This window comes from Gamsiella multidivaricata, assembly GCF_025024155.1.
Source record: "Gamsiella multidivaricata strain RSA 2152 chromosome Unknown BC939scaffold_10, whole genome shotgun sequence".
Lineage (NCBI taxonomy): Eukaryota > Fungi > Mortierellomycota > Mortierellomycetes > Mortierellales > Mortierellaceae > Gamsiella > Gamsiella multidivaricata.
Genome location: NW_026251718.1, coordinates 145,967 through 170,199, shown reverse-complemented (window position 1 = coordinate 170,199; position 24,233 = coordinate 145,967). Strand labels below are relative to the sequence as shown.

General features: G+C 48.6%; 9 protein-coding genes across 9 annotated transcripts; 5 read left to right on the top strand and 4 right to left on the bottom strand.

The window, feature by feature from the left end:
• Positions 1-89: 89 nt before the first annotated feature.
• On the bottom strand, positions 90-1,651 carry BC939DRAFT_441090 (uncharacterized protein). Its single transcript, XM_051554170.1, has 4 exons — positions 1,486-1,651; positions 1,194-1,280; positions 955-1,093; positions 90-500 (listed from the first exon to the last, which is right to left on the bottom strand). The coding sequence occupies exons 1-4, from the start codon at positions 1,539-1,541 to the stop codon at positions 240-242; spliced, it is 543 nt and encodes a 180-aa protein (XP_051415636.1). The 5' UTR covers positions 1,542-1,651; the 3' UTR covers positions 90-239.
• A 26-nt stretch (positions 1,652-1,677) lies between these two features.
• On the top strand, positions 1,678-2,775 carry BC939DRAFT_441087 (putative ISU1 protein). Its single transcript, XM_051554169.1, has 3 exons — positions 1,678-1,911; positions 1,995-2,301; positions 2,450-2,775. Exons 1-3 carry the CDS (start codon positions 1,774-1,776, stop codon positions 2,530-2,532), a joined length of 528 nt encoding a protein of 175 aa, XP_051415635.1. The 5' UTR covers positions 1,678-1,773; the 3' UTR covers positions 2,533-2,775.
• A 328-nt stretch (positions 2,776-3,103) lies between these two features.
• BC939DRAFT_441084 (uncharacterized protein) lies at positions 3,104-6,978 on the bottom strand. The gene is made up of 3 exons (XM_051554168.1): positions 6,892-6,978; positions 4,142-6,781; positions 3,104-4,041 (listed from the first exon to the last, which is right to left on the bottom strand). The coding sequence occupies exons 2-3, from the start codon at positions 6,718-6,720 to the stop codon at positions 3,198-3,200; spliced, it is 3,423 nt and encodes a 1,140-aa protein (XP_051415634.1). The 5' UTR covers positions 6,721-6,781; positions 6,892-6,978; the 3' UTR covers positions 3,104-3,197.
• Positions 6,979-8,455: 1,477 nt separating this feature from the next.
• Positions 8,456-10,240, top strand: BC939DRAFT_441077 (uncharacterized protein). The gene is made up of 5 exons (XM_051554167.1): positions 8,456-8,640; positions 8,792-8,835; positions 8,968-9,193; positions 9,651-9,991; positions 10,105-10,240. The coding sequence occupies exons 1-5, from the start codon at positions 8,554-8,556 to the stop codon at positions 10,130-10,132; spliced, it is 726 nt and encodes a 241-aa protein (XP_051415633.1). The 5' UTR covers positions 8,456-8,553; the 3' UTR covers positions 10,133-10,240.
• A 38-nt stretch (positions 10,241-10,278) lies between these two features.
• Positions 10,279-15,007, top strand: BC939DRAFT_10953 (vacuolar sorting protein 39 domain 2-domain-containing protein). Its single transcript, XM_051549907.1, has 17 exons — positions 10,279-10,598; positions 10,716-10,781; positions 10,886-10,999; positions 11,103-11,308; positions 11,403-11,700; positions 11,803-12,068; positions 12,209-12,292; positions 12,387-12,633; positions 12,728-13,017; positions 13,099-13,308; positions 13,420-13,627; positions 13,723-13,818; positions 13,903-14,005; positions 14,119-14,275; positions 14,361-14,495; positions 14,619-14,710; positions 14,799-15,007. The coding sequence occupies exons 1-17, from the start codon at positions 10,526-10,528 to the stop codon at positions 14,884-14,886; spliced, it is 2,733 nt and encodes a 910-aa protein (XP_051415632.1). The 5' UTR covers positions 10,279-10,525; the 3' UTR covers positions 14,887-15,007.
• On the bottom strand, positions 14,907-16,017 carry BC939DRAFT_11040 (uncharacterized protein). The gene is made up of 2 exons (XM_051549912.1): positions 15,179-16,017; positions 14,907-15,088 (listed from the first exon to the last, which is right to left on the bottom strand). Exons 1-2 carry the CDS (start codon positions 15,828-15,830, stop codon positions 15,033-15,035), a joined length of 708 nt encoding a protein of 235 aa, XP_051415631.1. The 5' UTR covers positions 15,831-16,017; the 3' UTR covers positions 14,907-15,032.
• A 57-nt stretch (positions 16,018-16,074) lies between these two features.
• Positions 16,075-17,524, top strand: BC939DRAFT_500042 (uncharacterized protein; the record flags this gene model as incomplete). Its single annotated transcript, XM_051560002.1, has 5 exons — positions 16,075-16,089; positions 16,209-16,283; positions 16,392-16,455; positions 16,554-16,766; positions 16,866-17,524. 5 exons carry the CDS (start codon positions 16,075-16,077, stop codon positions 17,522-17,524), a joined length of 1,026 nt encoding a protein of 341 aa, XP_051415630.1.
• Positions 17,525-17,600: 76 nt separating this feature from the next.
• On the top strand, positions 17,601-19,442 carry BC939DRAFT_441050 (uncharacterized protein; the record flags this gene model as incomplete). The annotated part of the gene is made up of 4 exons (XM_051554166.1): positions 17,601-17,870; positions 17,983-18,536; positions 18,628-18,776; positions 18,884-19,442. Exons 1-4 carry the CDS (start codon positions 17,678-17,680, stop codon positions 19,437-19,439), a joined length of 1,452 nt encoding a protein of 483 aa, XP_051415629.1. The 5' UTR covers positions 17,601-17,677.
• Positions 19,443-19,545: 103 nt separating this feature from the next.
• Positions 19,546-23,620, bottom strand: BC939DRAFT_10889 (uncharacterized protein). The gene is made up of 4 exons (XM_051549905.1): positions 23,030-23,620; positions 20,424-22,917; positions 19,981-20,321; positions 19,546-19,882 (listed from the first exon to the last, which is right to left on the bottom strand). Exons 1-4 carry the CDS (start codon positions 23,378-23,380, stop codon positions 19,652-19,654), a joined length of 3,417 nt encoding a protein of 1,138 aa, XP_051415628.1. The 5' UTR covers positions 23,381-23,620; the 3' UTR covers positions 19,546-19,651.
• Between the last annotated feature and the right edge of the window lie 613 nt (positions 23,621-24,233).

Here is a 24,233-nt window from a genome sequence, read left to right as displayed (position 1 = left end):
CCCGCACAGCCACACTCAAATCATCACTGCGCGCACGGATCATATGGACCAGCAGAATGCAGGCGTCACCATCTTATGCGCGATCATATTGCTTGAACACCACATTGCATGTGCAACGTGCAGATTATTTTTTTATTTTTTGGAGTGATGCAAAAATGGAAAAATGAAAGCTGTGGACGAATGAAAGAAGTGTAAGAGAAAGCGGGAACCGAAGACAATTGGGAATATGTCGCAAGGGTTTAGAACAAGGTGTCTTCCTGGCGAAGGTACTCTCCGATATCAGCCTGGTGGAATACAACGATGGCCGTGGGCTCCATCTTGCGTGTATCCGATGTCGATCGTGCTGTCACTCCGAATCCCAATGGCACATCCGTCATCGAGTAGACAATCACTCCCTGATGCTCTGGCGTGTCCTCCGTGACACGACCGATGTGTGCTTTGACAACATGGTTTCCATATAAGAATGGCATCTCGCCGTTGGGCTTGATCCAGACCTTGTGCTAAGTGGCACAGAAGATATGAACAAGGAGAAGAAACAGAAAAAAAAAAAAAAAGTATGAGTAATTACACGATACAGCTTTTCTGTTTGATTCAGTAGAAGACACCCTTGTATTCCTGTCCGCGCAATTGAAGTCGCATTGCATATCGCATCACACTTCAATCTCTTCGTCTACGACACGCTGTATATCATATATGTCCGATGAGCTGAAGCTGCGGTCCGTTTTTTGTGATGTTGCTTGAGATGTAGTATGATTCATTATCGCGATGGTCTTCAAGGTTAATTTATACGTGCAGAATGGCGTTTCCGAGCCTGAAAATCAAATTGACTGGACTGTCGCAGATTGCTTTATGTGGTGATCCTGCATATATGAAGATATTGCCCTGTTGAATCCTGTTCTTTGACGCTGTCCCTGACTGTAGAGTTATAGTAAATGACGAGTGAGGCATACATACCTTAGCATATTGAGCAATGTAGTCCAGGCAGGTGACATGCATGCGAAACTTTCCAGTCTTTGTGAATTTTCCAAAGCAGATGCCGAGGGAGATCAATTGGTCACGCCCTACGCTGGTTGCTTTGCGCATCACCGACTCGCTATATCGACCGGATACCAATACATAGAAATGATGGTCAATATGCATGCGCCTGTTCCTTAGAAAACAGAAATGTTTCTGCCAATCAAATATCCCCTTACCTGACATAGTAGACGCGATCGCGGTGAAGACGGAAGCAGTATGTTTCGTCACCACGGTCAATCAGATGGGTGATATTGCGTCCAATACTAAAGTTCAATTATTCATGGATGGAGATAAGGCGCATATGTTAGTCTCTTATATTCTCGACCACTCTTTCATATGGGTTTGCACTGTTATTTTCTCTTGTATAGTCGCTCCTGAGCCCAGTGAGCGTGTGCAGATGCCAATAGGTCGCCACTTAGTTGCCACTTAAATCTCAATGCCTGTTATTCGAGTCGAGAGCGCCCTTACTATTTTGCCAGCTTTTCGAAGAACGTCTTGGTTTCCAGTTCTGTGAGAGGCCTCATGGCGTCCGTGAATAAGGCTGAGTTATATAGGGTGAAAAAGAAGAAGAGGATGCTGTCAAAGAGACAGAGGGACGAGGAGATGGGAGAACAAGACAGGGCTGCAAAGGATGCAGCTGATGGAGGCACTTTTTTTTTTTTGAGGCATTGTTGTTTAGAGCGAATCCAGCAAGCCACTTGTGACTGTGTGATACTCGAATTCGCCTTATTCGGATAAAAGTGACCCACTTGCCCCATGGTACACTTTATCTCTCCACTCCACTCCACTCACTTACTCACAATCATGTTGCGCTCTACTCTCTTCACTGCTTCCCGCTCCCTCTTCGCAAAGCCTGCCTTCTCGGTTATCGCCACCCGCTCCTATCACCCAAAGGTAGTGTTTGATACTACTTTATCGTTTCCTATCACCCACTCCTGTGACATACCTGATAACTAACCTTGACCTCGCTACAATAGGTTATTGATCACTATGAGCGTCCCCGCAATGTCGGCTCGCTCAACAAGTCGGATCCTTTTGTCGGAACTGGCCTTGTGGGCGCACCTGCCTGCGGTGATGTCATGAAGTTGCAAATCAAGGTCGACGAGGCATCAGGAAAGATTGTCGATGTCAAATTCAAGACATTCGGCTGTGGTTCGGCCATCGCGTCTTCCAGCTATATGACCGAGCGTGTCCGTGGAATGACTCTCGAGGATGCCAGCGCCATCAAGAATACGGAAGTCGCTAAGGAACTTTGCTTGCCTCCTGTCAAGATGCATTGCTCAAGTATGTCCTCTGGGATCTGTTGGGAGAGGCTCATTCAGTTGCGCAGCCCTTCCATTGACTGCGTTGTCGATGTCACTTTGCACTAGTTTCTAGTTTCTAGTTCACTAACGTTCTCTTTGCTCTTTTGTTTCGCCTTTGTCGATGATAGTGCTCGCCGAGGACGCCATCAAGTCGGCCATCAACGACTACAAGCGTAAGCGTGCTGCTGCCCACAGTGGTGTCGCGGCTTGAGGGACCCAAGACTGACATCATTCACAAAAAAAAAAAAGTGGCTATCTCAACCCACCCAACGTTACCATTCACCACTCGCCATTCATCACTCACCATTCGCTTGCAGCAGGATTCTGGAAGATAACGAGGAACACACCAAATGTTATCGCTGTTTGTTGGCTTTTGTGCAGTGTAAATATATATGTACAGTACAATAAAGGCCATGGTTTTACAACAAACCCTGAACTTGTTGTGTGTCGTAGGTGTTCTTTTTTTTATTCATTTTTCGGCGGGATCGAAAGGATCTTTGCGTTTTTATCACTGCACCCCGCTGCTCGACAGTCCATTATGACGACTTCAAAATGTCTCACCCTGTGGTGCCTGTTTCAGATAAATCAAAAGACAACGTGATACAAACCAAAGAGGGGGACAGAAGGATCGTGAACTTCCATCCGGGGAACTGTGGATCCACTCTGAGGTCTTGCTTGGTGTAGGCGTCCTATGTTCACTGCCAGGCTCCACACCCAAAACTGCCCGGCTGCCCGCGTGTTGCGCCTCATGTGTCTTGGCGTAAAATAATGTGCAGCCGGACTAGCCCGAAAGTTGATCCCGAATCTAAAAAATAAGAACTAGACTCTTAAGCAACGAATACATACATATATACAAGTTTTATTATCGCAGCAGATCTATGTTCTACGCGGTTGTGTGGCGGAATGGTATCGCTTGCCCTTAAACATGTAGACGCTCCTCTGCAACTGCTTCAGGCTTTCTCGCTCCCACTCTTGTTCCTCCAAGGCTTCTTCCTCTTCCTTGCGTCGCTGCCGCTCTGCCGCTTCCTCATGTTCCTGATCAATCGCACATGCACTATCCGTTGTCTCGCAGCGAGCCCTGTCCTTGGCAGCAGGCACCCCTTCCTGACCATACTCCATAAACGAGAACGCCATGGCCATAAACTCTAGCTCTTCTTGCTCTTGGCTCTTTGTTTCCTCCAACTCCTCTGTCTCCCATTTCCGCTGCTGCTCACGATCCGCGATTCGTCGTTCTCGTGCTTCCATCATCGAAACTTCAAGACGACGTTTGAAGTCCCACTCTCTCGAGCACTTGAGCGCGACCTCCTCTAGTCCGAGCTCCCATGCCGTATAGTACGAGATTGGATGACGACGGAAGTACGCTTTGCGCAAATCCTTCATACCGCGCAAACCATCAACAATCGCCTTGTGGCTGGAGAACTCTGAAGCGTTAACCCTTAGGTAATGAAGGTCCTTGAACCACGCCTCCATAAACTGACAAAACAAATCCGCCGTTTCTATCATGATCCAACGGCCCTTGAGAACCAACGATCGAACAGGTGAGCAGAAACCTTCTTGGCTTGACACGAAATCTCGAGCTCTGCTGACTGTCCTTGGAACTGCTCCTAGGTCCAGATGGAGCTTTTGCAGCTTAGGTGCCCCAAGGAGTACACATGGTCGGAAGAGATGTGCTGGCTCACCTCTCAGTACCATCAGACGAAGATTTGGCAAGCTCCAGTTCCTAAAAGCATAAGCAACGATAAACATAGCATAGGAAGCGTTAACGCAATGCAATTCATGGTCATAGCGTTCATCAGCTAAATGGAAACAATTTGGCATACCATGACCAAGAGGGTTGCGAGAGATATTCTTGGTACTCCTCATTGACCTTGCGCACGCCAAAATCGCTGAACGATTTCTCCAGTCGAATAGTGCGAACCTCGGGAGTGTGCATGAATGTCCCGTAGTTGAAGACGTCGCAAATGCTGCCAATGAGTGTGAGCGACTGCAGATTAGGAAGTTGCCATGGATCTTGAAGACGTCCCGTCATATCAGGTTCCCTGGTGGAACTATCCACCAGCCTGAGGATTTTGAGGGAAGGGCAGGATTTCAGGAACGTTGCGCCGACGGTAAAAAGAGCAGTAGGGTTGATGCATACATCCAATGTAGTCAGGTGTGGCATATTGAAAACGATTCCAAGAGGAATATCGCCCTCTGCAGAGCGGAGTCGGACGGTGATGTACTCAAGTGTGTTTTTAAATGCCAGGCAAATGTCCTTTAGAACAGGCGCAACAAAGAGATCGTTTCCCTTATCGAGCGTGATCCTGCGGAGAGGAACTGGATCCGGACCGGCACCAAAGTGTCCGCCATGACTCTTACCCTCGGCAAGACTAACGACAGAGCAGGCAACCCCGTTTTGAAGAAGAGCCTTGTAGGTCGCATGGTCCTTCTGTTCTTTCACTGCCCATGCAAATACTGTGGGGCCACGCAGAGATGAATTGAATCGCTCCAGGCTCCGGCAGCGCTGCAAGAACTTTCCTTGATCCCATCTTACATCGGAAAAGTCACTCCAGAACTGCCCCAGGCGCGTAATGCCATCCACAGGTATGCTCTCCAATAAAGTCGCGAAAGACATCCAGTTGCAAAAGTCGATGTTGGCTGGAGACTTCATAGCCTCCAGAAGGGCAATGTACCTCTTGTCGAAGGTTAGCGCATCGCTGGAGCCAGGGTTGATCCATCGGTATGGCGGCCTGATGTCTAAAAGACCGTATCCACATGGAGGCTGCTTTCGACAGGAGCCTTGGTTCTTGAGCTGGCTCGATCCCTCGGGAATGCGACTTGGGTTAAACAAAGCTCGATGCGCCTTAACAAAGGCCACGGCGCGATGCGTTGGATCAAATGGAGGTTCCGCTGGCGCTTGTTGTGCATTGTCCCCTTCGCCATCCTCCTGACCGCCGTTGTCGCCGTTGTCGCCGTTATTGTTGTTACCGTTATCATTGACGTCGCCGTTATTATTGTTCTCCTGGTTGCCGCCACCTTCATCGCCGTTCTCGTTATTGCCTTGCTCCCCGTCGTGTTGGTTGATGTTCTCTCGGTCGGTGTTGTCCTCATTATTGTTTTGGGCGGCGTTGGCCTCAACGACGTGTTCCTGGACACCGTCGACATCATGGTTGATCTGCTCCTCATTATTCCCATTGACACTCTCTCGAATGGCGTTATCCCCGTTATTGCCTTCGCTCTCGCCCTGCTCGCCAATATTCTCTTGGACGCCGCTATCCGCTTCGGTAATCACGGATATGTCCTGTACGCCTTCGTTATCCCCTGCGCTCTCGTTATTCTCTGCGCCTTCGTGGACTGCATCTTCGTGCTCGGCTCCAACTCCATTGTCGGACACTCCTCCTTCAGGCTGCCGCTCTGCTGGTTCGTTTCTAGCGGCTCCTGCATCCTCAGCATACTCATCAGCACTAATGTTCCCATTCATCCCTGCAATCTCCATTGAATGCACCTCCACTGTTTCTGTACCCGGCACGGAGTTGTTGGCGTCTGAATTATCCTGCAGTGTCGCATATGGGGCTTCCTCCTCTATAACTGCGTTTGGCGCGGCGTTGTTGGTATCTGCATTATTTTCTGCAACCTCGGCATCTGATTCTGGGTTGCTGGTATCTGGATTACCCTCCGCTGTCGCATCTGGGTTCTCCTCTGCCGCCTCTGCATCTGGAATAGGATTGTTAGCATCTGGAGTGTTGTTCTCGTGATTCTCGTGCGCCTCTTCAGGGTCGAGATTTTGAGCTTGGTTCCAGTCCGTGTCTTGGTCCTGAGTACCGTCCAGTTCATCTTCGTAAAATCGGATCCGCTCCAGGTTCTTCAGGTGAGGAACAAGAGCCATATAAGGCTCCAAATGGGTGACGGGGATAGAGAGGTCTCGAACACGCTCCTTCTGATGATCCAAGAACAGGAGTCGAAACTGGCGAATGAGGATAAGCTCCATAGTAGTGTCGAGTTCAGGTGCCAAGAGCTTAAGTGTGTTTATCCATCCATCGTGAAGCAAATCTCCAAGATGATCGATGTAAACCGCCATGAGCGGTCGAACCGAGACGAGGGGCGAGATCGGATCACACCAGTCCGGTGTGAGGAAGGGCGCAAGATCATCTGCTCTACGGCAGGATAGGATGAGCAAGTAAAGCAGCTGCTTGGCTCGCAGTGAAGATGAGAAGGCTGGCCAGGAGCGGTTGCGCATCAAGGCATGCTGTCGTACTTGGTTATGCAATGCTCTATAAGGGTCGCGATAGAGTACGGGGAGAGTAGCTCTGAAGAAGGAGCTGTGAACGGTCAGGAGCTTGAAGAGCGTGAAGATGTCGCCGTCGAGTTTGGAGACGATGCATTGGATGCACTCGAATGGCAGCTGGGGCAATTGAGACATGTTGAATAGGGCCTACAATGGCGCTCTTTCCTTTCTGCCAAAGATACGTGTTGTTCGCTGTCTGTCTTGTCCACAAATAAGTAATGGTTTTAGCGGTGAGGTATAGCGGATGAGGTGGAGTCGTTTTCTTTTGTGTTTACAGACATGGCATTCCAATGTTTTTATATGTACCTGGCCTGGAAGACAAGAGAAGGTCGGTGGCAAAGAAGCGGACGGGATGATCTGGTTGTGTGACACTTCGGGTATGGTGGCAAAGGGAGAGGCGTAGAGAAAACGAGATCAAAGGAGGGCGAGTGGGCGGTGTCTATTTATATTCCTACCCCCTGCGAATGGTGTCGCATGGGGGACCATTAGTATCTGTGTCTGAACGCTGTGTATGCCACCTGTGATATTTTCAGTGGGCGCGGTTCGTTGCAGAGGACTCGGCCATGTCTTTCCTCGGAAAAATATGCTGCGCCATCACTTCTTGGCTGCAAAAGACATCTACTGCGTGTTGGCATGCACAATGCACAGGCGACTGCGGCAGACAAATAAAGCAGCAGACAGGCAGAATCGCTGTCCGCAAAGCCCTCGCGCACATCAGACGCTATGCACAGAGGCAGCATGCGCATAAATCCACATAGGTCTGTATATTGAACAGGATGCTGTCAGCACCAAAAAGGAATAGTGTTCCGACCTCCGTTAAGAAAAGGAGTGCTGGAAAGATAAAAAGATATAAAAGGCCGGCGATTTTTGTGGACAGTTACATTTGGCGAAGCACTCCACTCCACTGCATCCTCCTCGAGTACCGCTGCTGCTCGCTACTGATAACAATTAGCCATCTCTCGCTATTGCCGCCTCAAGACAGCGTGCAAGGCCTCACCTTCGTGTACAGCTCATTACATAGCAGCTTGGCTTTTATGATCATCGCCATAAAGAGAAATTCAAGAAACGATTGAAGGATACAATTAGGTTTTTTAAATAAGGAGTTGATATTTTAGCATCAGATAACCGGTAGACTACGGTGCCTGGGACCAGAAACATCTCGGTTCGGCGCAGCAAAATTTGTCGAACCTTCGATTTTGCCACTATCCTGTCTTGTCTTGTTCCTGGCCAACAAGCTGCAACGCGAAATGAACCCATTGAAATTTTATTAAAAAAAAAAAAGAAACGACATCCGCTTTAGAAAAGTGAGCGTATTACTATACAATATTCGAACCCAAAGCTCCACGTAACCAAGGCTATTATTTTTCTTTTTAAGACGAGGTCCTGAGTTGTAAAGCGGACCTCGCTATTTTTGGGAGAAGGGTCCAATGTACTGAATTTCTTGATCTGACCGTTTCATGAAAGTAGTAACCATTACTGATCGATTAACGATTTTCCTGAATAAAGCATCGTTGCTTCTGCACCATGGCACCAACGTTATATGCCATCCGAAGCGTGAAGCAATGTGCCCATTGAAACCTAGTACGTTGGTTTCCCATAACCTCGCTAGAAGAGCATGGGCCATTGAAGCGTACTATGCCGCACTAACGCGCTGAGATAAAAAAAAGTTTAGGAAGGAGGCTAAAAACGAAGGTGGAAGAGGTTAAAGTCAAAAGGGCATCACGGTGTCTCGGCAAGGGTCCGTTTGTTACATGCCTTGCAACGCGAGGACAATTTGCTCTGTGGCCCATGCGTAGAGGGCTTGGCGTTTTTTCCGTTTCAGGTGACGGCTGCAGCCTGGAGATTAATTCATTCTTTTTCTCGTTCGTCATTTTTTTCTTTTTTTCTTTATCTTTCCCTTATTCCCTCCTTGTCATTCCTTCGCAAGAACCACTCGGCGCACTTCAATTACATTCCAATCCATCTCCAATGTCTCAGCGCCCAAAAGCCGTTCGTATGGGAACCTCCGAGCTCGAGGCGCCACCAGCAACCCTGACAAAGAAGCAGTTCCAGCAGGTACCTTGGCCCCTTCAGTCCACGGCTACAGATCTGTCGTTGTTGCTCCATGTTGAGCTTCTCTATTCTCTCGTCTCTCTGCCCATGGACCAAGCGCGTGAAATCGCTAACAGCTTCTTCCACCATGCCGCGTTGGATACGTCTTCGATAGGTCAAGAATCTCACGAGGGATGATGGACACTTCAACTTGGTCAGGTATGTCGACTGATGCTTGCTTCGCACTCAAGCACCGCACTTGCACATGTCTTTATGTCCTTGTTCCAAAGAGCCAACTCTAACCAGTCTTGAATGTCATGATGGATGAACATCGCTGATCACAATGAACAGGAACTTCAATCTCGCGGATGTGATCACTCTGGGCAATGGAGTGTGTGGCTCTTTGTCCATTTTTTCCAGCCTGCGTTATGTCATAACCCAAGATCCTTATTACCTGAGAATGGCCATGTGGTGCATCCCCTTGGGCTTCACCTTCGACGTCTTTGATGGTCGAGTCGCCCGCTGGCGCGACACGAACTCGATTCTTGGCCAGGAGCTAGACTCGCTTGCCGATGCGGTAAGTAGTAATAGCCCTACGTCGAGTGATCTTGGCAGCGCCATTGTGATCCGGAGGGTCTGGAGACTGGCATTGCACTTGTGCTTTCAATACCCACATCGCCAATTCTCACACATACACACCTCCAATGACTCGATCTCGACAAAACTTGCGCAACGTCATGTGTACCGGGCATTCATCGGACCAAAGCTGGCTCCCAAGCAATGGGCGCCATTCTGGAAAAACAATAGCTTTATAGGAGGACCAGGCCAATACGCAGTGAAATCATCAGCGGAGCCGACCTATTCATTATTTTAAGAAGCCAAGCGCTATTGACGTCATGCTCACATATGCAATGAAAATGCGATGTGCAGTTGACAATGTTGTCCAGCTGGACTTATGACATGTACTGAAATCGGTACTCATATGCTAACTCCATCTTTTTCGTCCTTACCTGTCTTCATTGTGGCGATCTTAGATCTCCTTTGGGGTGGCCCCAGCTGTCCTAGGATTCGTGCTTGGAATGCAGAGCTTTCTAGATACAGTGGTGTTGGTTTGCTTTATCTGCTGCGGAATTGCTCGTTTGGCACGGTACAATGCTACAATTGCCATCTTGCCCCATGACAAATCTGGTAAAGTCGAGTATTTTGAAGGAACGCCTATTCCAACGTCACTTGCGTTAGTTGCTGTGCTCGCTTATTTGACACATCTGGGCAAGGTGGGCGACCAATTGCCTGGAGGACTGATCGAGGTTATACCTGGGTATTCCTTCCACGCCATGGTGGCCATGTTTGGCATCAGCGGGACTTTAATGGTCAGGTAAGTGCCTTTAATCCCGAGTTCTTCCCTCTTCAAGCGCGTTATGGTTTGTTTCTTAAAAATGTTTTCCGTGGCCAAACACTGACTATTCCTACCACTTACTCCGCCACTAGCAAATCGCTTAAGATTCCAAAGCTATAGGCCATTGCACGCTGACAGCGACGAGCCGCACCAGGAGGAGCAACGTACACGCAAAGATGAGTGAGATAGCTACTTATTATAAATAAAAGAGATATCAGCTTCAGAACATGAGAGGGCAGTGTAGAGCGTGCCAAGACGCGCAGGCGTACCATTGCTGGGGTACCAAGCTTAAAAAACGTCAGGTGACGGAGGGTGTAAGGGCACAAACACAGCGCGCATGGTCGCATTCCTTGTCTTTGGTTACTTCTCGCCATCTCTAGCCCGCACTTCATTCCTACTCGATTATAGCAGCGCTGTCAACAGGAAAACAGACGCATATTCGTCAACTTCGGACAGGAATCGGAGGAAGCAACCTTTGCATTTATACGCGTGAGCATAGAGCTGACAGGACCGATGCACGACGCATTCAAGGTCTACACGGTCATCGAGAAATTACCTCACAAGATCGAGTCTATTTTCGCGCAAGGTATATCTTCAGAAGGAGGAGAAGGAGAGCATGAGGGCTTCTTGCTTGCCTTATCCGGAGGAAATCGTCATTAACACCGGACTTTCATGGCGGATTCCCTTTGTCCGTTATCCTTAGGTGACAAACTCTATGTGGGCACATTTTACGGGACTTTGCTCGTTTACTCTGTGAGGGAGCCTCTCGGTAAGTCAAATCAGTATAGTAATTGTCAGAATGACAGGACTTATTATGCCGTTCGAACTGCATTAAAGGATGCCATATTGACACTTAAAATGATTATTTTGTAGGCCAAGATGAAGCCATCTCAGTAACGCTCGTGGAGACACTGAAAACATTCTCCAAGAAGGCGATCGAGCAGATTGATGTCCTTAGTATCATTGGTGTCCTAGTTACCTTGTCAGGTGAGTGAGCAGCTCGGGAGGACGTCAAGTTCTTACATATCGCCACTCGGATGGATACTATGAACAACCAAAAGCAGACGACTAACACTCGACTATATTCTAGATGGCTACGTCAACCTTCATGACCTCGAGACATTCGCCCTTCGAACGCAACTTGGGAAAACGAGAGGTGCCAACTTGTTTTCGGTGATTTCAGAAATCGAGATTCAGGATGGTTTTGCCCCTCAGGTTATCACTCGGCTCGCCGTGGCTGTGAGGCGCAAAATTGTTGTCTTTTCGTGGCAGGACAGTGAGTTCATGGACACAAAGGTACGGAAACGCTGATTGCTTTGAAGCATTGCGTTCACATCGCTTTCTTGGAGGCCAAGTTGTGGGTCTAATGAATCTTTACATATCTCAATAGGAATTTTCGATCCCAGACAGAGTTAGGACGATGGAGTGGGTCGGGACGCATAATCTTTGCATGGGATTCGATAACGAGTATGCGCTGATGGACTGCAGAACAAGTGTTTTGACGCCTCTGTTTTCGCCCAGCCCGCAGACCAATCAAGGTGCACTCGGTTCAACCCTGGAGAGCACACTGAATACACTGAACAGCTTTAGTTCCCTGGCAACCGGCGGCCTGATGGGATTCGGATCCAAGCCCGGAAAGCCCCTTATTACGCGGCTACCAAATGACGAAATCCTTTTAGGAAAAGAACGTAAGTCACCTAGATGGTGATCAGGTTCATGGTATTCCCGTCAACAGTATCGTGTTAACAAGCTGGTGTTCTATGAACGACCTTGTGCCCTTTAAATTATAGATTCGAGTATATCTGTAGGTGTTGATGGCATGCCAAGACGGAAAACAGGCATCGAATGGTCAGGGACGCCAGAGGAACTGGGCTACTCGCATCCATACGCTGTTGCGATTTTGTCACGACATGTTGAGATCCGGAATATCGAGACTAGGGCCTTGGTCCAAAGCGCAGAAATGCCCCATGCGCGCCTCCTTACACAAGGAAAACTTTTATATATCGCAAGTACCAACGAGGTCTGGCGCCTCAAGCCCAATACTTTTCCACAGCAGGTATGAGATATTATCTCCAAAGAGAATTACGAAGCCGAGCATGCCTCGTGCAATCTTGTCCTTGGGTTTGACCGCATCATTTTTCTATCTTTTATTTATTTTTATTTTTGTTTTTATTTTTATTTTTGTTTTTTAATTAGATTGAAGAGCTGGTGCAGAAAGAAGAATACCAAGAGGCCATTAGTCTTATCAACCAAATCGACCCAGTCCTGCTGGATGAAACTGTAGGTACCCAGCAGTATTTAGCCTTGCCGCAATAGCGCTGTGCAGGCGTTTCTGACAGAATTGTGTTTTGCTTCGCGTGAATGACTCTGCTAGGTTGATACGTTGGGCCGCATCAAAGATCTGTACGCACACCATCTCTTCCGCACTCATCATTACGAAGAGGCTCTTTCGCTCTTTCTCGACCTGGATGTGCCTGCCGTCGAAGTTATTGCGTTATACCCAGCTGTCATCTCAGGCCATCTACCTCCCAAAGAGATTGAGGCGGTATCATCACCCCAATCTACCGATACTGAGAAGACAACCGAGACGAGTGCCAAACATACTCCGCCTATTATCATGAGTAAGTGAATGAACTGAAAGATGTCCGTGCACAGGACCCTTTATTACTGTCAGTTTAAAACTGAGTCTAACGCTGTCTTAAACTATGGATGCAGGCACAAAGGAGCTAGAGGAGGCCGTTGGATGCCTAATTCGCTTTTTGGCTGACAAACGTCAGAAGCTTCAAAAGTCAATCCAGATGTTACAGCAAAGCAATGAATCCTTTTCGTACAACCGCCGCGATCAAGAGGATGAGGTCCAGGAGAAGCTGCATACTCTAGAAATTGTGGATACAGCGCTATTGAAATCATACATGATGACTAATGAGCGATTGGTGGGCTCGCTTCTGAGGGTCAGCAACCACTGCAATCTGGAAGAGACGGAGAGTTTACTGTTGAAGCACAAGGTTCGTTATTGACCCCTCTCTGATGCGTTATCGTATAAAGATCTACAGGCAGCCCCTAATCACAGGTTTTATCTTCAATAGAAATACAAGGAACTGGTTGATTTCTACAGAGGTAAAGGACAGCACCGCAAGGCGCTTGAGCTGCTTAAGTCTGTCCACACCGTTCCTGGAGATATGCGCGGTGTTCTTCCTACGGTTAACTATCTTCAACGCCTTGGAGCGGATCATCTTGATCTCATCCTCGAGTTCGGAACCTGGATTCTCGAGTCGGAGCCTGAGGTTGCCATGAAGGTATGCACGATAGCGCTTCGTATTGCTGATTTAAGCACTTGGTCGTAAATATTAGCTTCTCTATAAATACAGGACAACTAATCTGGTTATTTGTATGTTGTGCTTTCTTAGATATTTATCGACGATGAGCCAGAGGTCGACACTTTGCCGAGATACAAAGTCATCCCATACCTGCAAAAGCAATCCCTCGACCTCTGTATCATGTATCTAGAGCACGTTATTCACGAACTCGGGGATCAAACATCGGATTTCCATAACAAACTCATAACGTCCTATCTTGCCCAAATACAACGAGACTCTTCAGTCGCCGGAAAGGAAGGTACGTGGTAGCAAGTAACGCGTAGACCCGTTCAAGAACGCTTATATGCATTACAGGTTCCAATGAGCTGACCAATTCTGCTTCTTTGCTAATAGGTGCTCTGGAGAGAACGAGAGCCAAGTTATTACAATTTTTGGACGAGTCCAAGTTTTACAAAGCGGAGCTGATCCTTAGCCGTTTGCCTGTGGATGGTACGTACCCGCTTTAGCACTATTCTCTTCTATAAGAGATCAACAGCGATACTCACACCTGATCTTTATTACATTCATATATAGGTTGCTATGAGGAAAGAGCCATTCTTCTTAGTCGCATTGGGCAGCACGACCAAGCGCTGAATATTTATGTGCACAAGTTGAAAAACTTTCAGGCTGCAGAAGAGTATGATACTCTTGAAGGAACTGGTTCAGTGGCAATAAGGTCTAGTCAGCCTCTAATTTCTCGTCGTTGTCTTCCTACTTTTTTTCTTTTTTCTTTTTTTCTCTATACATTAGATATTGCATCAAATATTATGACAGTAATGATCCATCCAGGAATGTATTTCTCATGCTCCTCAAAGTGTACTTGAAGCCACCAAACCGGGAGAAGCCAATGCTGGAGCCTGCTCTGGATATTCTCACTCGGCATGGCACTCGTATCGACCCCGCAGCTGTAGGTTTCCTAAAGGAGATGGACTGCGCCTACATATTTGCTTGGTTGTTCACAGTAGGCTCAATTTTTTGCATTCTTCTCATAGGTACTGGAGCTGCTGCCAGCATCGACCAGAATTGACCAGCTGTTCAAGTTTTTCGAGAAGTCGATTCGGGAGAGCAACAAAACAAAGCACATGGATATGGTCGTGAAAAACCTTCTCAAAGCGGAGCGATTGCAGGTAATAATCAAGACCTCGCTCCGACTATGTCGACGCGAGCGCTCTACGGGTTTTTTTTATCTCGGAGTAATGATCTGGAAGTTAACAACAAACTGTTGTTTATATACTTGCAAACCTGCATAGACTCAAGAGCAGTTGACGTTTTATCGATCCCGGCGAGTGAAGATTACCGAGGACAGGATGTGTCCAAAATGTAACAAACGTATTGGAAACAGGTAAGATGCTGCGAGTTAATTTTTGGCTCCTTGTTTTGCTGTGATTTTGATACAGCCGTAACGAGATCATTTCATCGTGCTCTTTTAGTGTCTTTGCCGTCTTCCCGGATGGAGTTGTGGTGCATTACTCTTGCAAGGAAACTATGGCCGCTATTGGTCACTGGCGGACAGGCTAGAAATGAAATTGATCTTTTGAAAATATACACACGCATTTATGAAGTCCATCTTGACCGTGCAGAATACTAAATGTAAAGGACAGCGGAGCGAAACTATTCCGCAATGATAGGGCTAATTAAAGCGATGCCTCTGCCTCCTTCCTTGCTCATATTGTCTCTCCATGCTGGACATCTGTTGCTGTCGTCTTGCCGCTTCTCGTGACTAAATGTGATTTTCAGTGAAGACGCTGTTGTTGTAAACACTATACACGCAACCAAATCGATAAGAAATCCTCGCAATCATAGCACTCACTGCCTCTTCTGGGCTCTCGGGCTTGCTGGTAATCGTACCCGTTTTCCCTAGGCCCACTAAATTGACAAGCATGAGGATCATTAGAACAAAATGTACTTGAAAGAGCATGTTCAGCTTGGGCCAAAATCATTATTGTGTTACTTAGTCTTAGAAATTTCATCCTCTTTGCCCCGCTCGCGTCGCCTACGAAGGCAGTGTCTTCCCATTGATTGGCAGTGAGAGGTGCTTTTGATTTTGACGACGAGGGCGAAGATGAAGCTGATATCGTTTTATCCGATGCTGGGTCACGAAGTGCCTTTGCAGAAGAGGAGGAAGTTACATCCGATCTACTGGCTCTGTGCTGATGTGCTGCTCCTGAGCCAATATCTGCTGATGTTTTCCCTTGAGCAGATCCAGGCGGAGGGTCTTGGGCAGAGGGCGAAAAGCGCCGTTTCCTGCGCGGTCGATTTGACTCCGATGATCCAATAGAACAGGAAGCCACGTTATCGGATGGAAATTTCAGAGACTGGGATGCTGATTCCAACGCTCTCGTATCTTTACTATCTGGAAGAGGCGGTGGATGTGAGGATGGCTCGACAGACGGAGGCGGAGGCGGAGGCACTTCGTCGACACTATTCTCTTGCGGCGGTGGAGGCGGTTGGCCCGGAAGCATGATCGGTTCAATTATTCCTGCTGCTGGCTATTGTATATATTGTCGTTGCCGACGTTATCCTTGTCCTTGATCCTGTCCTTGCAACCTACATCACCTTTACCTTCGCATCTCCATGGACGATCGTTTTCTCAAACGACAGAGAGCCCCTTAATGTCTTTTAGCACTGGCTTCCTCTGTGTTGATGCGAACGAGCATTCTCTCGTCATTCTATGTTCTCAGTCCACGATTCCCATAACAGTAATTCATGGAGCAGACCAAAGTACGGCGACACCAAGGCGGGGCTTTTTAGGTCAGGGATATTCTTTTGATGGGGTGGACTGCAAAGTCGACTAACATCACTGACCTCCCGACGCGTTCTCCGCCACTTGTGGCTCTCAGGGCATTATCACTGTCGTTGACTCGTCTACGGAGCAGGAGGACGAGGCATTGGTCGCGCTCAGGCAGTTACCCAAGGTACAGGAAATTTTGCGATATTCTTCAGCTCTGCAAAAGAAAAAAATGGCAGTGGCACTCATCAAGAGCTTGCGTTGACAGTTCGAACCATTAGTCGTGCCTGAACAGGCCTCACATTTCTCGCTATCGAGTGTCTTTAGCTCTTTCTCCGCTTCTAGCGACTCAGACCATGGTATGGAAACGCACTGGGTTCGAATGCAATGTATGGGCCCAGTGGTTCTCTTTTGCATAGGCACCAGGGCGCTAACCGTGCAATAACCTTCTACACAGGCACGTCCGAAGTGGCCTTCAGCCCTAATGTTTTGATTGATATGTTGATCCAAATGAATGCCCACAACAAAAAATGCGCACAAGATATCCAGGATTACCAACGATCGCTCGGCCATAAAGTGAGGGCGCTGGACGGATATGCAACGGGAGCTGTCCACGAACTCGTCAGCACCCATCAGCAGGCTAAAAATTACTCTGACCATCTCTTGTCAGGTCAGAAATGACATGTTCAGACGCTCATCAAAATGGTCAATCAGAACTTTATCGAAAACTGACCTTATGAACGATTTACCTATTTTCTGCATCTCCTAGTTCATGCAATAACGAAACAGGCGCAGACAACAACAACATTGCTACATGGGATCATTGACAAGCTAACTTTGATATCGAACTATCTACCTGCGGAAGCTGGAGCAGATAGCCTTTCGAAAGAAAAGTACCCGAACCTTTACCGGTACCTGAACGAGGAATCCCATTATTCGTATCATCACCATCCAGGACATGAGCGGAGTACTTCAGCTGGAGAGGGCAGTGACATGCAGGGATCAAGTTCGACCCCTTCAGGTCTGGCTCTCTTAGGCCATGTTAGTCCTGGAGGCAAGGCAAGGCGACCTTCGGCGCAAGTACAGCAACAGAACCCAGTGCGGATAGGAGCATTGGCTATACCAAAAGCACGGGCCAGTATGGCGCTTGCGTCCAGCTCAATGTCGTATCTACCCGTCTCTGATAGTGCTTCTGGTCAGGAAGGGGGCGGCCACTATGCCAGTCGTTCATTTGAGGGACCGTCATTGCTTCTGCGTCCGAGGATACAGCATGGCACAAGTGTGGGTAGTCTGCAGGATCAGACAGCCAAGAATCTTCAAGTGCAATCGCTGCCTCGTTCACGCACACCTCAACCGACGACTTTGAGGGCATCGGATAACCTGCGCCGACTGACCAGCAAAGCGCCTCCAAACGTCGATGAACCCTAACGGCTTCCACTTGAGCGTGTGACCGATCTACAGCTCAGTTACACTAAGAAATAAACTTTTGTAGTTTTCAGGCACTCGCTTCTCTTCTCTGACCTGATTTCTATCGTTGTACCCTCGGACCACAGAAAAGAACAACATCAGGACACCACACTCATGATTGCCCGGCCGCTACTCCTCATCGTCTGGATTCTGACCGGCATTGCGACCATCGCAACACTTTTTCTCCAAAACTATGCTCGCATCTCTTGTCACTGGAAATGGCCGTCAGATTCCTTTCTGCGGATGGTCGTTTTTGCAGATCCACAGATGGAGGGAGATGCCAAAATTGCACGACTTGGGAAAAGAGGTACGCCATGTGTCCCTTGTACGAGGCGGGAAAATTTAACAATACTTTCTGTTCAGCCAAGGGCTACTCAGTATTTGATCAAAAAAAAGATATATCTGTTTCTTTGACATAGCTGTCGTGGACCTGGCATTCAACGATGCCTACATGCGGCATATTTACAAATCAATGACAAAACCGTCCTGGACTTCCCCACTCCAATCGATCTCAGCATACTCTGCCCCCAGTGACGACAACGGAAGCGAGGACCCGTCGACGAAGCATGTACCCACAGGACTGACGCATATCAGCATCCTAGGTGACCTCTTTTCGAGTCAGTGGATCGACGATGACGAGTTTCAGGTTCGACTTGGTCGATACCGTTCCATCTTTATTGACCCCGCACTGATGAAAGGATCTGGATCGAGGACCTCCAACCATGTGGAGTATATCCCTGAGCTTATCAATGTAACAGGAAACCATGATATCGGATACGGATACGATATTTCACAATCTCGACTGGATCGGTGGGAGGAGGCATTCGGGAAGAGTAATTTTGTCAGCTCAGTGTTTATCCCAAGTACGAAGGGCAGCCCCAGGGACCCTCCGTCGACGGCCACGTCGTCTGCACGGAAACTTCATTTCGTGGTTCTTAATACCATGCTACTGGATGGACCTTCATCAGACGAGGTATACTGTGAACTGAGGGCTCATGTTCTTTTCTTTGTCTTTATTGAAATATACCCTAAAATAAGATTTTATTTTATTTTTTTCTACGCAGAATCTTCGGAGTCAAACATGGCAGTTTATGCAGGAGGCGGCAGAGATCAAGACACTCCGCCCTAACGACAAGATCGTCCTCTTGACCCACATCCCCTTCCACAAGGAAGCAGGGATCTGTGTGGATGCACCAGATATTCGCCTTCATTGGTATAAGCATCTTCTTGCTACCCGTTCCTTCCTTGTTTGGATCCTGCTTACGTTTGGGACACGATTGGCTGACCAGTACCCCCCCCCAATGACATGTGTATTATTAGGGATAACACAATTATCGAGCAAACAATGTTAACTCTCAACACCACCCAATGGATCCTGGATCATCTCAAGCCTGACCTTATTCTCAACGGCCATGACCACTTTGGATGTGATGTGACCCACACCAAGGACATCCACGATGATCTACAGCAACAGCAACAGCAACAGCAACACGCGCTTTCTTCATGGACAGCGTATGCAACATCAAGTCTTTCTGTGAAATCCTCCGTCAAAAACAGGATCTCCGTACGAGAGATCACTCAGAGATCCATGATGGCCGAATATGGCGGGTACTCTGGCTTGTTCGAGGTCAGAGTCATCCCTCAAGCTGCTGCTGCTGCTGTTGCGCTAGAAGACCATATTCCTGATCTCGAGTTTCATTACACAGCATGTGGATTCTTTACGGACATGCAGGTCTGGATCGTTATAATCATAGACCTCATAGTAGCATGTATCTGGATCCTACTTGCACTCTTCATCATCCTCAAAAACATTTGCGGTCGTACTTTTCATCCCAAGCATACATATCCCATAGACAAGAAGCAGAAGCTCATGTGAATATCTCATCAATAAATCGTAATGTAATTAGAAATACAGTACATAGTAGCAAAACAAACAGAGCAAAGAAACCAACTTGAGGTCTGACTGAGAAACTACAAACTATGGTATGCGACAGGGAAATAAAAGAACAAAACAAGCAAAATGGGGACACAACGAGACAAGCAAGAAGGACAGCGTCGATTGTGCAAGGAAATAGAGCAAGGGTCCTCTTATTGGACTGCAGCGGGACCTGCTGGTGCCGCTGTTGCTACTGCTGCTGCTGCAGGGACTCCATTGCCGCCTGCTCCCGCTCCCGCTGCTGCTGCTGCATTCGCAGCGTCTGCTCCAATGCCAGCAGCCGGACCAGCTCGAGGTACTGCTGTGTCTGGAGCATCGTCAACAGGCAAAGACGGGGCATTCTCCAATGGCTCTTCAATCCCGTAGACACCATAGTCTAGAACCTATTCAAGCCAGGAAAAAAAAAATACAAAAAGCGTCAGCGATCAGTTGATTGCAGCAATCAAAAGATGGATTGAGAAAAGCGGTAGTGACATGTTACCTCAAAGTAAGTGGCGCCGTTTCCACCATTCGCTGCAGCGCGCTGTACGGCAGCAACACAGCGTCGCTCATCAAACTTGACTTGCCAGACACTTCCGAGCCCTGTCAGCAAATTGCGGATGAACTTGCCAGACTTGAAGTCCCACATCTTCAGATTGCCGGCCGAGCCTGAGATCACCTTGTTGCCATCGTGCTGGAAACAGGTGATCGCTGCAGCGTGAGCAGCAAGGACGCGCAAGCAGACGCCTCGCGCAGGGTCCCAGATTCGAACAGTGCAGTCCGCTGCTGCTGAGACAAGATGGTTGGCGTTCAGACCCAGCAGCCCCACGAGAGATCCATGGCCTGCAGGTTTGATCCAAAGACAGACACTGTTAGCTTATTCCGTATAAATGTATCATCCGAACAACCATGACATACAGCCGATGTGAACAAATCGCTATTTACCTTCAAGAACATGAAGACAGGAGCCGTCCTCAAGAGACCAAATTCGAACAAATGCGTCCATGCTTCCACTCATGCATTGATTGCGTGCTGTATCCAGAACCACGGAGTAAACCTTCTGGGTATGGCCTTGAAGGCGATGCACCAACGCTCCTGTGCAAATGTTCCATACCCGAACGGTGCAGTCGTACGACCCCGAGACTAGAGTGCTGCCTTCTGCTGCCAAAGCACGGACAGACTGCGTATGGCCAACTAGAGTGTGCAGCAACCATGAGCTATCCGTTGGTGGGATATGGCCATTCAGTTCCGGGTCAGGCAGTCGCCACACTAACAAGGTCGAGTCTCTCGAGCCGGTAACAATCACTGGGAATTCGGGCTCGTATTTGGGGATGCCGTGAGGGTCCTTATTCACATTGACGGGCATGACGATTTGAAGGCAGCGCACAGTCGACGTATGGCCACGGAACGTGTGCGTGCAAATGCCCTTCTCAATATCCCACACTCGCACAGTCCTGTCCGTTGCTCCAGAAACCAACGTGTTACCACGATATTGGAGGGCCCAGACGCCACCTTCATGTCCATCCAACTTCTTCAGGCGGTTGCCAGTGACGGTGTCGTAGACGTGAATGGATTCGTCCTCATATCCAGAGATAATCTTTTCAGAATCGAACTGCAGACAGGTCACCACGCGGTCGCTGTGTCCGGAGAACTGGATGTACTTGGCCCTACCTTTGGTCCAGTTCTGTCGGATGATCCAGTGTCTACGGAACAGGGCCTTGTAAGGATGGGCTGTCGATGGAGACATGGGACCAAAGGGCTCCTCGACGAAATCATGCTCCATGGTCTCATCCTCAGAGTCCGCATCATTAAAGCGACCAGTGTGGCTGGTCGTGGGTGACGGTGGTGCTGCATCTGGAGTCATGAAAGCCTCCTCCTTTTCATCGCCATCCTCCTCGGCTGTATCACTGTCCCAACCGTGGCCCTTGCTTGATGCTGCATGATGGACTGTGATCGATTCCATCGGATTCTCCACCTCATCTTCACCGAGCATCGTCACATCGTTAGGGTAGAGTGGAGATTCGGGTAAATCTGCCTGGCGGATGACAGCCTGCGCTGGACGTCCCTTGCCCTTAGTCAGTCGTCTCTTGGCCGTCAACTTTCTCTCCTGATAACTCGGACGAACTCCGTAGTGACCATCGATTCCCAACCGTTGCGTAAAAGCTTCCTCTTCTTCGCGGTCTTCGAGAGCAAACCCCTCCTTTTGGAACTGATGCATCCAGATATGAGCATCCGAGTCTACGACGACCCTCCATTGCTTGCTGACCTGGGCAGCCTTGCAGAGACTACGCCCATCCAAGAAGCGAAGGATGTTGCGGCTCAGTTCTACAGGCAAAAGTGCCAAAAAGTCTTGCTTCATGGTTGCCAGAATCACAGAGCTGACAAACTGCAGAGTCGGGGCAGGGCTGCGTCGGAGGAGGTGGAAAAGCATATATGACTGAAGGCTGGAGGGCAGAGCATCAAAAGTTGCGATTAGATTTGGAAGATCTAGTAGCGTTGGGGTATGGCGAACGCCTGCTTGCTGAAGTGACCGTTCAATCTCCATCTCTTCCTGTCGATTTTCGTCCTCATCACTCATATACTCTTCTTCCTCGCCCGCCAGAATATCTCCAGCGCCTGTGCTTTGATCAGCGTCCCCATGATCATGATGAAACGTGGTCGGTGCTGTCTTGAATCGTCTTCGTGTGATCATTCCATCTGATGTACCCGAGGAGCTCGAGGCAATCGACAATCCCTGCGTAGTAGCTGTCGGCGAAAGAGAAGGCGAGGGAAGGCTGGATGGGTCGACGATTCCAGTCAATCGAGTGGCCTGAGCATGGTGTTCCCTGGCACGATCTGCAATGCTGGAGCGATGCGGCAATGCTGGAGTGGCAAATTCAGCCAAAGAGGGAGCGGAAGCTGAGGACGACATTTTTTTGGATGATGAAGCTCCTGCTGCGGCTTCTGGAGCATCGCTGTTGAAGGTATGGGAAGCTGCATTTGCCCACGGCCGTTTCGATTTCTTGTGTGGAGGCGAAGATCGGTCGAGGAACGAGGCGTCAGCGTGTTCAGCACTCTTTTGGGCAGAATGAACAGATGCATGGCTAGGTTGAGAGGGCATTGAAGATGAGGATTGGGGCATTGACACATCAACAGAGCCCACAGGCGTGATGGGTGATGCGGGGCGCTTCTTGGCACGACAGCCCTCACGAGAGCGCCAAGCGACATGAGGGGCCAACCCACGCTGGGGATGTTCAACGGATTGTCGTGTGATGGTCGTTGTGGTCGATTGGTCGTGTCCGTTGCCATGGACGACTTTTTGGATCACAGAGAAGTTGTCTTGATCATGAACCTCCGATGTCCGGCTTCCATGGGATTTTCTGTGCGAACTATGTTCTGAAGCAGTTTTCAGAGCTCTTTGATGTGCAGAGGCGCTGAGATTGAATAGTGCGTCTTCGAGCTATGAACGCAAAATCGGGATGACAAATTTGATATTAGGACGGTGAGTACTGATGTCGACAGCATAGGAAGGAAATAGAGTTATCAGCAGTCTTTTTCCCAAGTGCTCGTACCTGACCCATGGTCTGTTCATTCTCCTGATTCTCTCTGAAAAAGGTCGGCTGCCCATTGAGGTCAAAGCAAAACTTCTTCAGGGCAGGCGGTGTGGGGGTATCTGCAAGGGGAAAGATCTTGGGATCCAGATGAGCGGGTATAGGAGGCGGTTTGAAGTAGAGTGGAGGGTATTCGGTCGAGGTTGTTGTGGTCGTGGTGACAACTGTTGTCGTTGTCATAGGCGCCAAAGAGAAGGTTGTCGAAATGGACTGTCGACGGTGCGATGGTGCAGTTGATGAGGATGATGCAGACGATGCTCGGCGACTCGATTCGCTGCCTCCGTGCTCCGTGACATGTTTGCTTCCGGTCATCTCTGTGTCAGTGAAATCTATAAAAAATAAGTCAGGGGACTGGTCATGAGTGTTTGGAATGTGCACACATGGTAGGAAGGGGGAAGAGAAAGAGGGAGATGGACACGCATATGTTTAAGCGTGAATGCATACGAGTGCGTGCATATGTGCAGACAAAACGTAATAGAGTAGAACATGTGTATTATGCTGTTGCTCTGTTGGGGTCCCACGACTCTGCCTCTACTACTGCTTGCAATATTGTGTTACTGGGTAGCTGGTAGCTGGATGTTCAGGGAAAATTGGAGAAGGGACAAAGGGAGGCGAGGAGTGGAGGAGGAAGAAAGGAGACAGAGGGGAGCAGTACGTAGACAGAACATACAAGAGTGTAGAGTAGCGGACCATTTGGTTCGTTCGTATACGGTTCCAAGGGTCAGGAAAGCCTCTTATTCCTTCAAAGGCGAGTACTGCGCACAAAAACAATAAGCAGACAATCTTCCGTTCATGTCGACCCTCAAGGCTTTGTCAAAAAGCCAATTGCTCGAGGCAGAAAGAACGAAGACTTATGGTGGCGTATGGGGCACTGGGGGGCGCCGGCTCTCCATCCTCGTTCTCCTGTGGTATTCATCACCTAAACTGCCTTTTATCAATACTCTCAAGGCCCCCCCCCCCAACACACACACACATATATATCGACAGCAAACAAACAAAGGGAAAAGGGAACTGCAAACGGGAAATACACAGAAGGAAAAGGAGCAAATCAAAGAAAAGGTGGGACCGCAACATAGGTCTGCACCATGTTATGGCATTCGAATGATGCTGTGTCGAGAGTGCACCCAAACGAAGACAGCGGGCTCTAAAAGGGTCCCAAAGGACT

Coding starts and splice junctions, on each gene's coding strand:
- BC939DRAFT_441090 (XM_051554170.1), bottom strand. CDS start 1,541: ATGAGGCCTCTCACAGAACTGGAAACCAAGACGTTCTTCGAAAAGCTG. Junction 1,281..1,485: donor TTCGAAAAGCTGGCAAAATA/GTAAGGGCGCTC, acceptor ATTGAACTTTAG/TATTGGACGCAATATCACCC. Junction 501..954: donor ACATTGCTCAATATGCTAAG/GTATGTATGCCT, acceptor TGTGCCACTTAG/CACAAGGTCTGGATCAAGCC.
- BC939DRAFT_441087 (XM_051554169.1), top strand. CDS start 1,774: ATGGTACACTTTATCTCTCCACTCCACTCCACTCACTTACTCACAATC. Junction 1,912..1,994: donor CCCGCTCCTATCACCCAAAG/GTAGTGTTTGAT, acceptor TCGCTACAATAG/GTTATTGATCACTATGAGCG. Junction 2,302..2,449: donor TGTCAAGATGCATTGCTCAA/GTATGTCCTCTG, acceptor TGTCGATGATAG/TGCTCGCCGAGGACGCCATC.
- BC939DRAFT_441084 (XM_051554168.1), bottom strand. CDS start 6,720: ATGTCTCAATTGCCCCAGCTGCCATTCGAGTGCATCCAATGCATCGTC. Junction 4,042..4,141: donor TCGCAACCCTCTTGGTCATG/GTATGCCAAATT, acceptor TTATGCTTTTAG/GAACTGGAGCTTGCCAAATC.
- BC939DRAFT_441077 (XM_051554167.1), top strand. CDS start 8,554: ATGTCTCAGCGCCCAAAAGCCGTTCGTATGGGAACCTCCGAGCTCGAG. Junction 8,641..8,791: donor CAAAGAAGCAGTTCCAGCAG/GTACCTTGGCCC, acceptor CGTCTTCGATAG/GTCAAGAATCTCACGAGGGA. Junction 8,836..8,967: donor GGACACTTCAACTTGGTCAG/GTATGTCGACTG, acceptor CACAATGAACAG/GAACTTCAATCTCGCGGATG.
- BC939DRAFT_10953 (XM_051549907.1), top strand. CDS start 10,526: ATGCACGACGCATTCAAGGTCTACACGGTCATCGAGAAATTACCTCAC. Junction 12,634..12,727: donor TACTCCGCCTATTATCATGA/GTAAGTGAATGA, acceptor CTATGGATGCAG/GCACAAAGGAGCTAGAGGAG. Junction 13,819..13,902: donor TAGCCGTTTGCCTGTGGATG/GTACGTACCCGC, acceptor ATTCATATATAG/GTTGCTATGAGGAAAGAGCC.
- BC939DRAFT_11040 (XM_051549912.1), bottom strand. CDS start 15,830: ATGCTTCCGGGCCAACCGCCTCCACCGCCGCAAGAGAATAGTGTCGAC. Junction 15,089..15,178: donor CCGAGAGCCCAGAAGAGGCA/GTGAGTGCTATG, acceptor AATCACATTTAG/TCACGAGAAGCGGCAAGACG.
- BC939DRAFT_10889 (XM_051549905.1), bottom strand. CDS start 23,380: ATGACCGGAAGCAAACATGTCACGGAGCACGGAGGCAGCGAATCGAGT. Junction 22,918..23,029: donor ATGAACAGACCATGGGTCAG/GTACGAGCACTT, acceptor TTGCGTTCATAG/CTCGAAGACGCACTATTCAA. Junction 19,883..19,980: donor ACGGCGCCACTTACTTTGAG/GTAACATGTCAC, acceptor TGGCTTGAATAG/GTTCTAGACTATGGTGTCTA.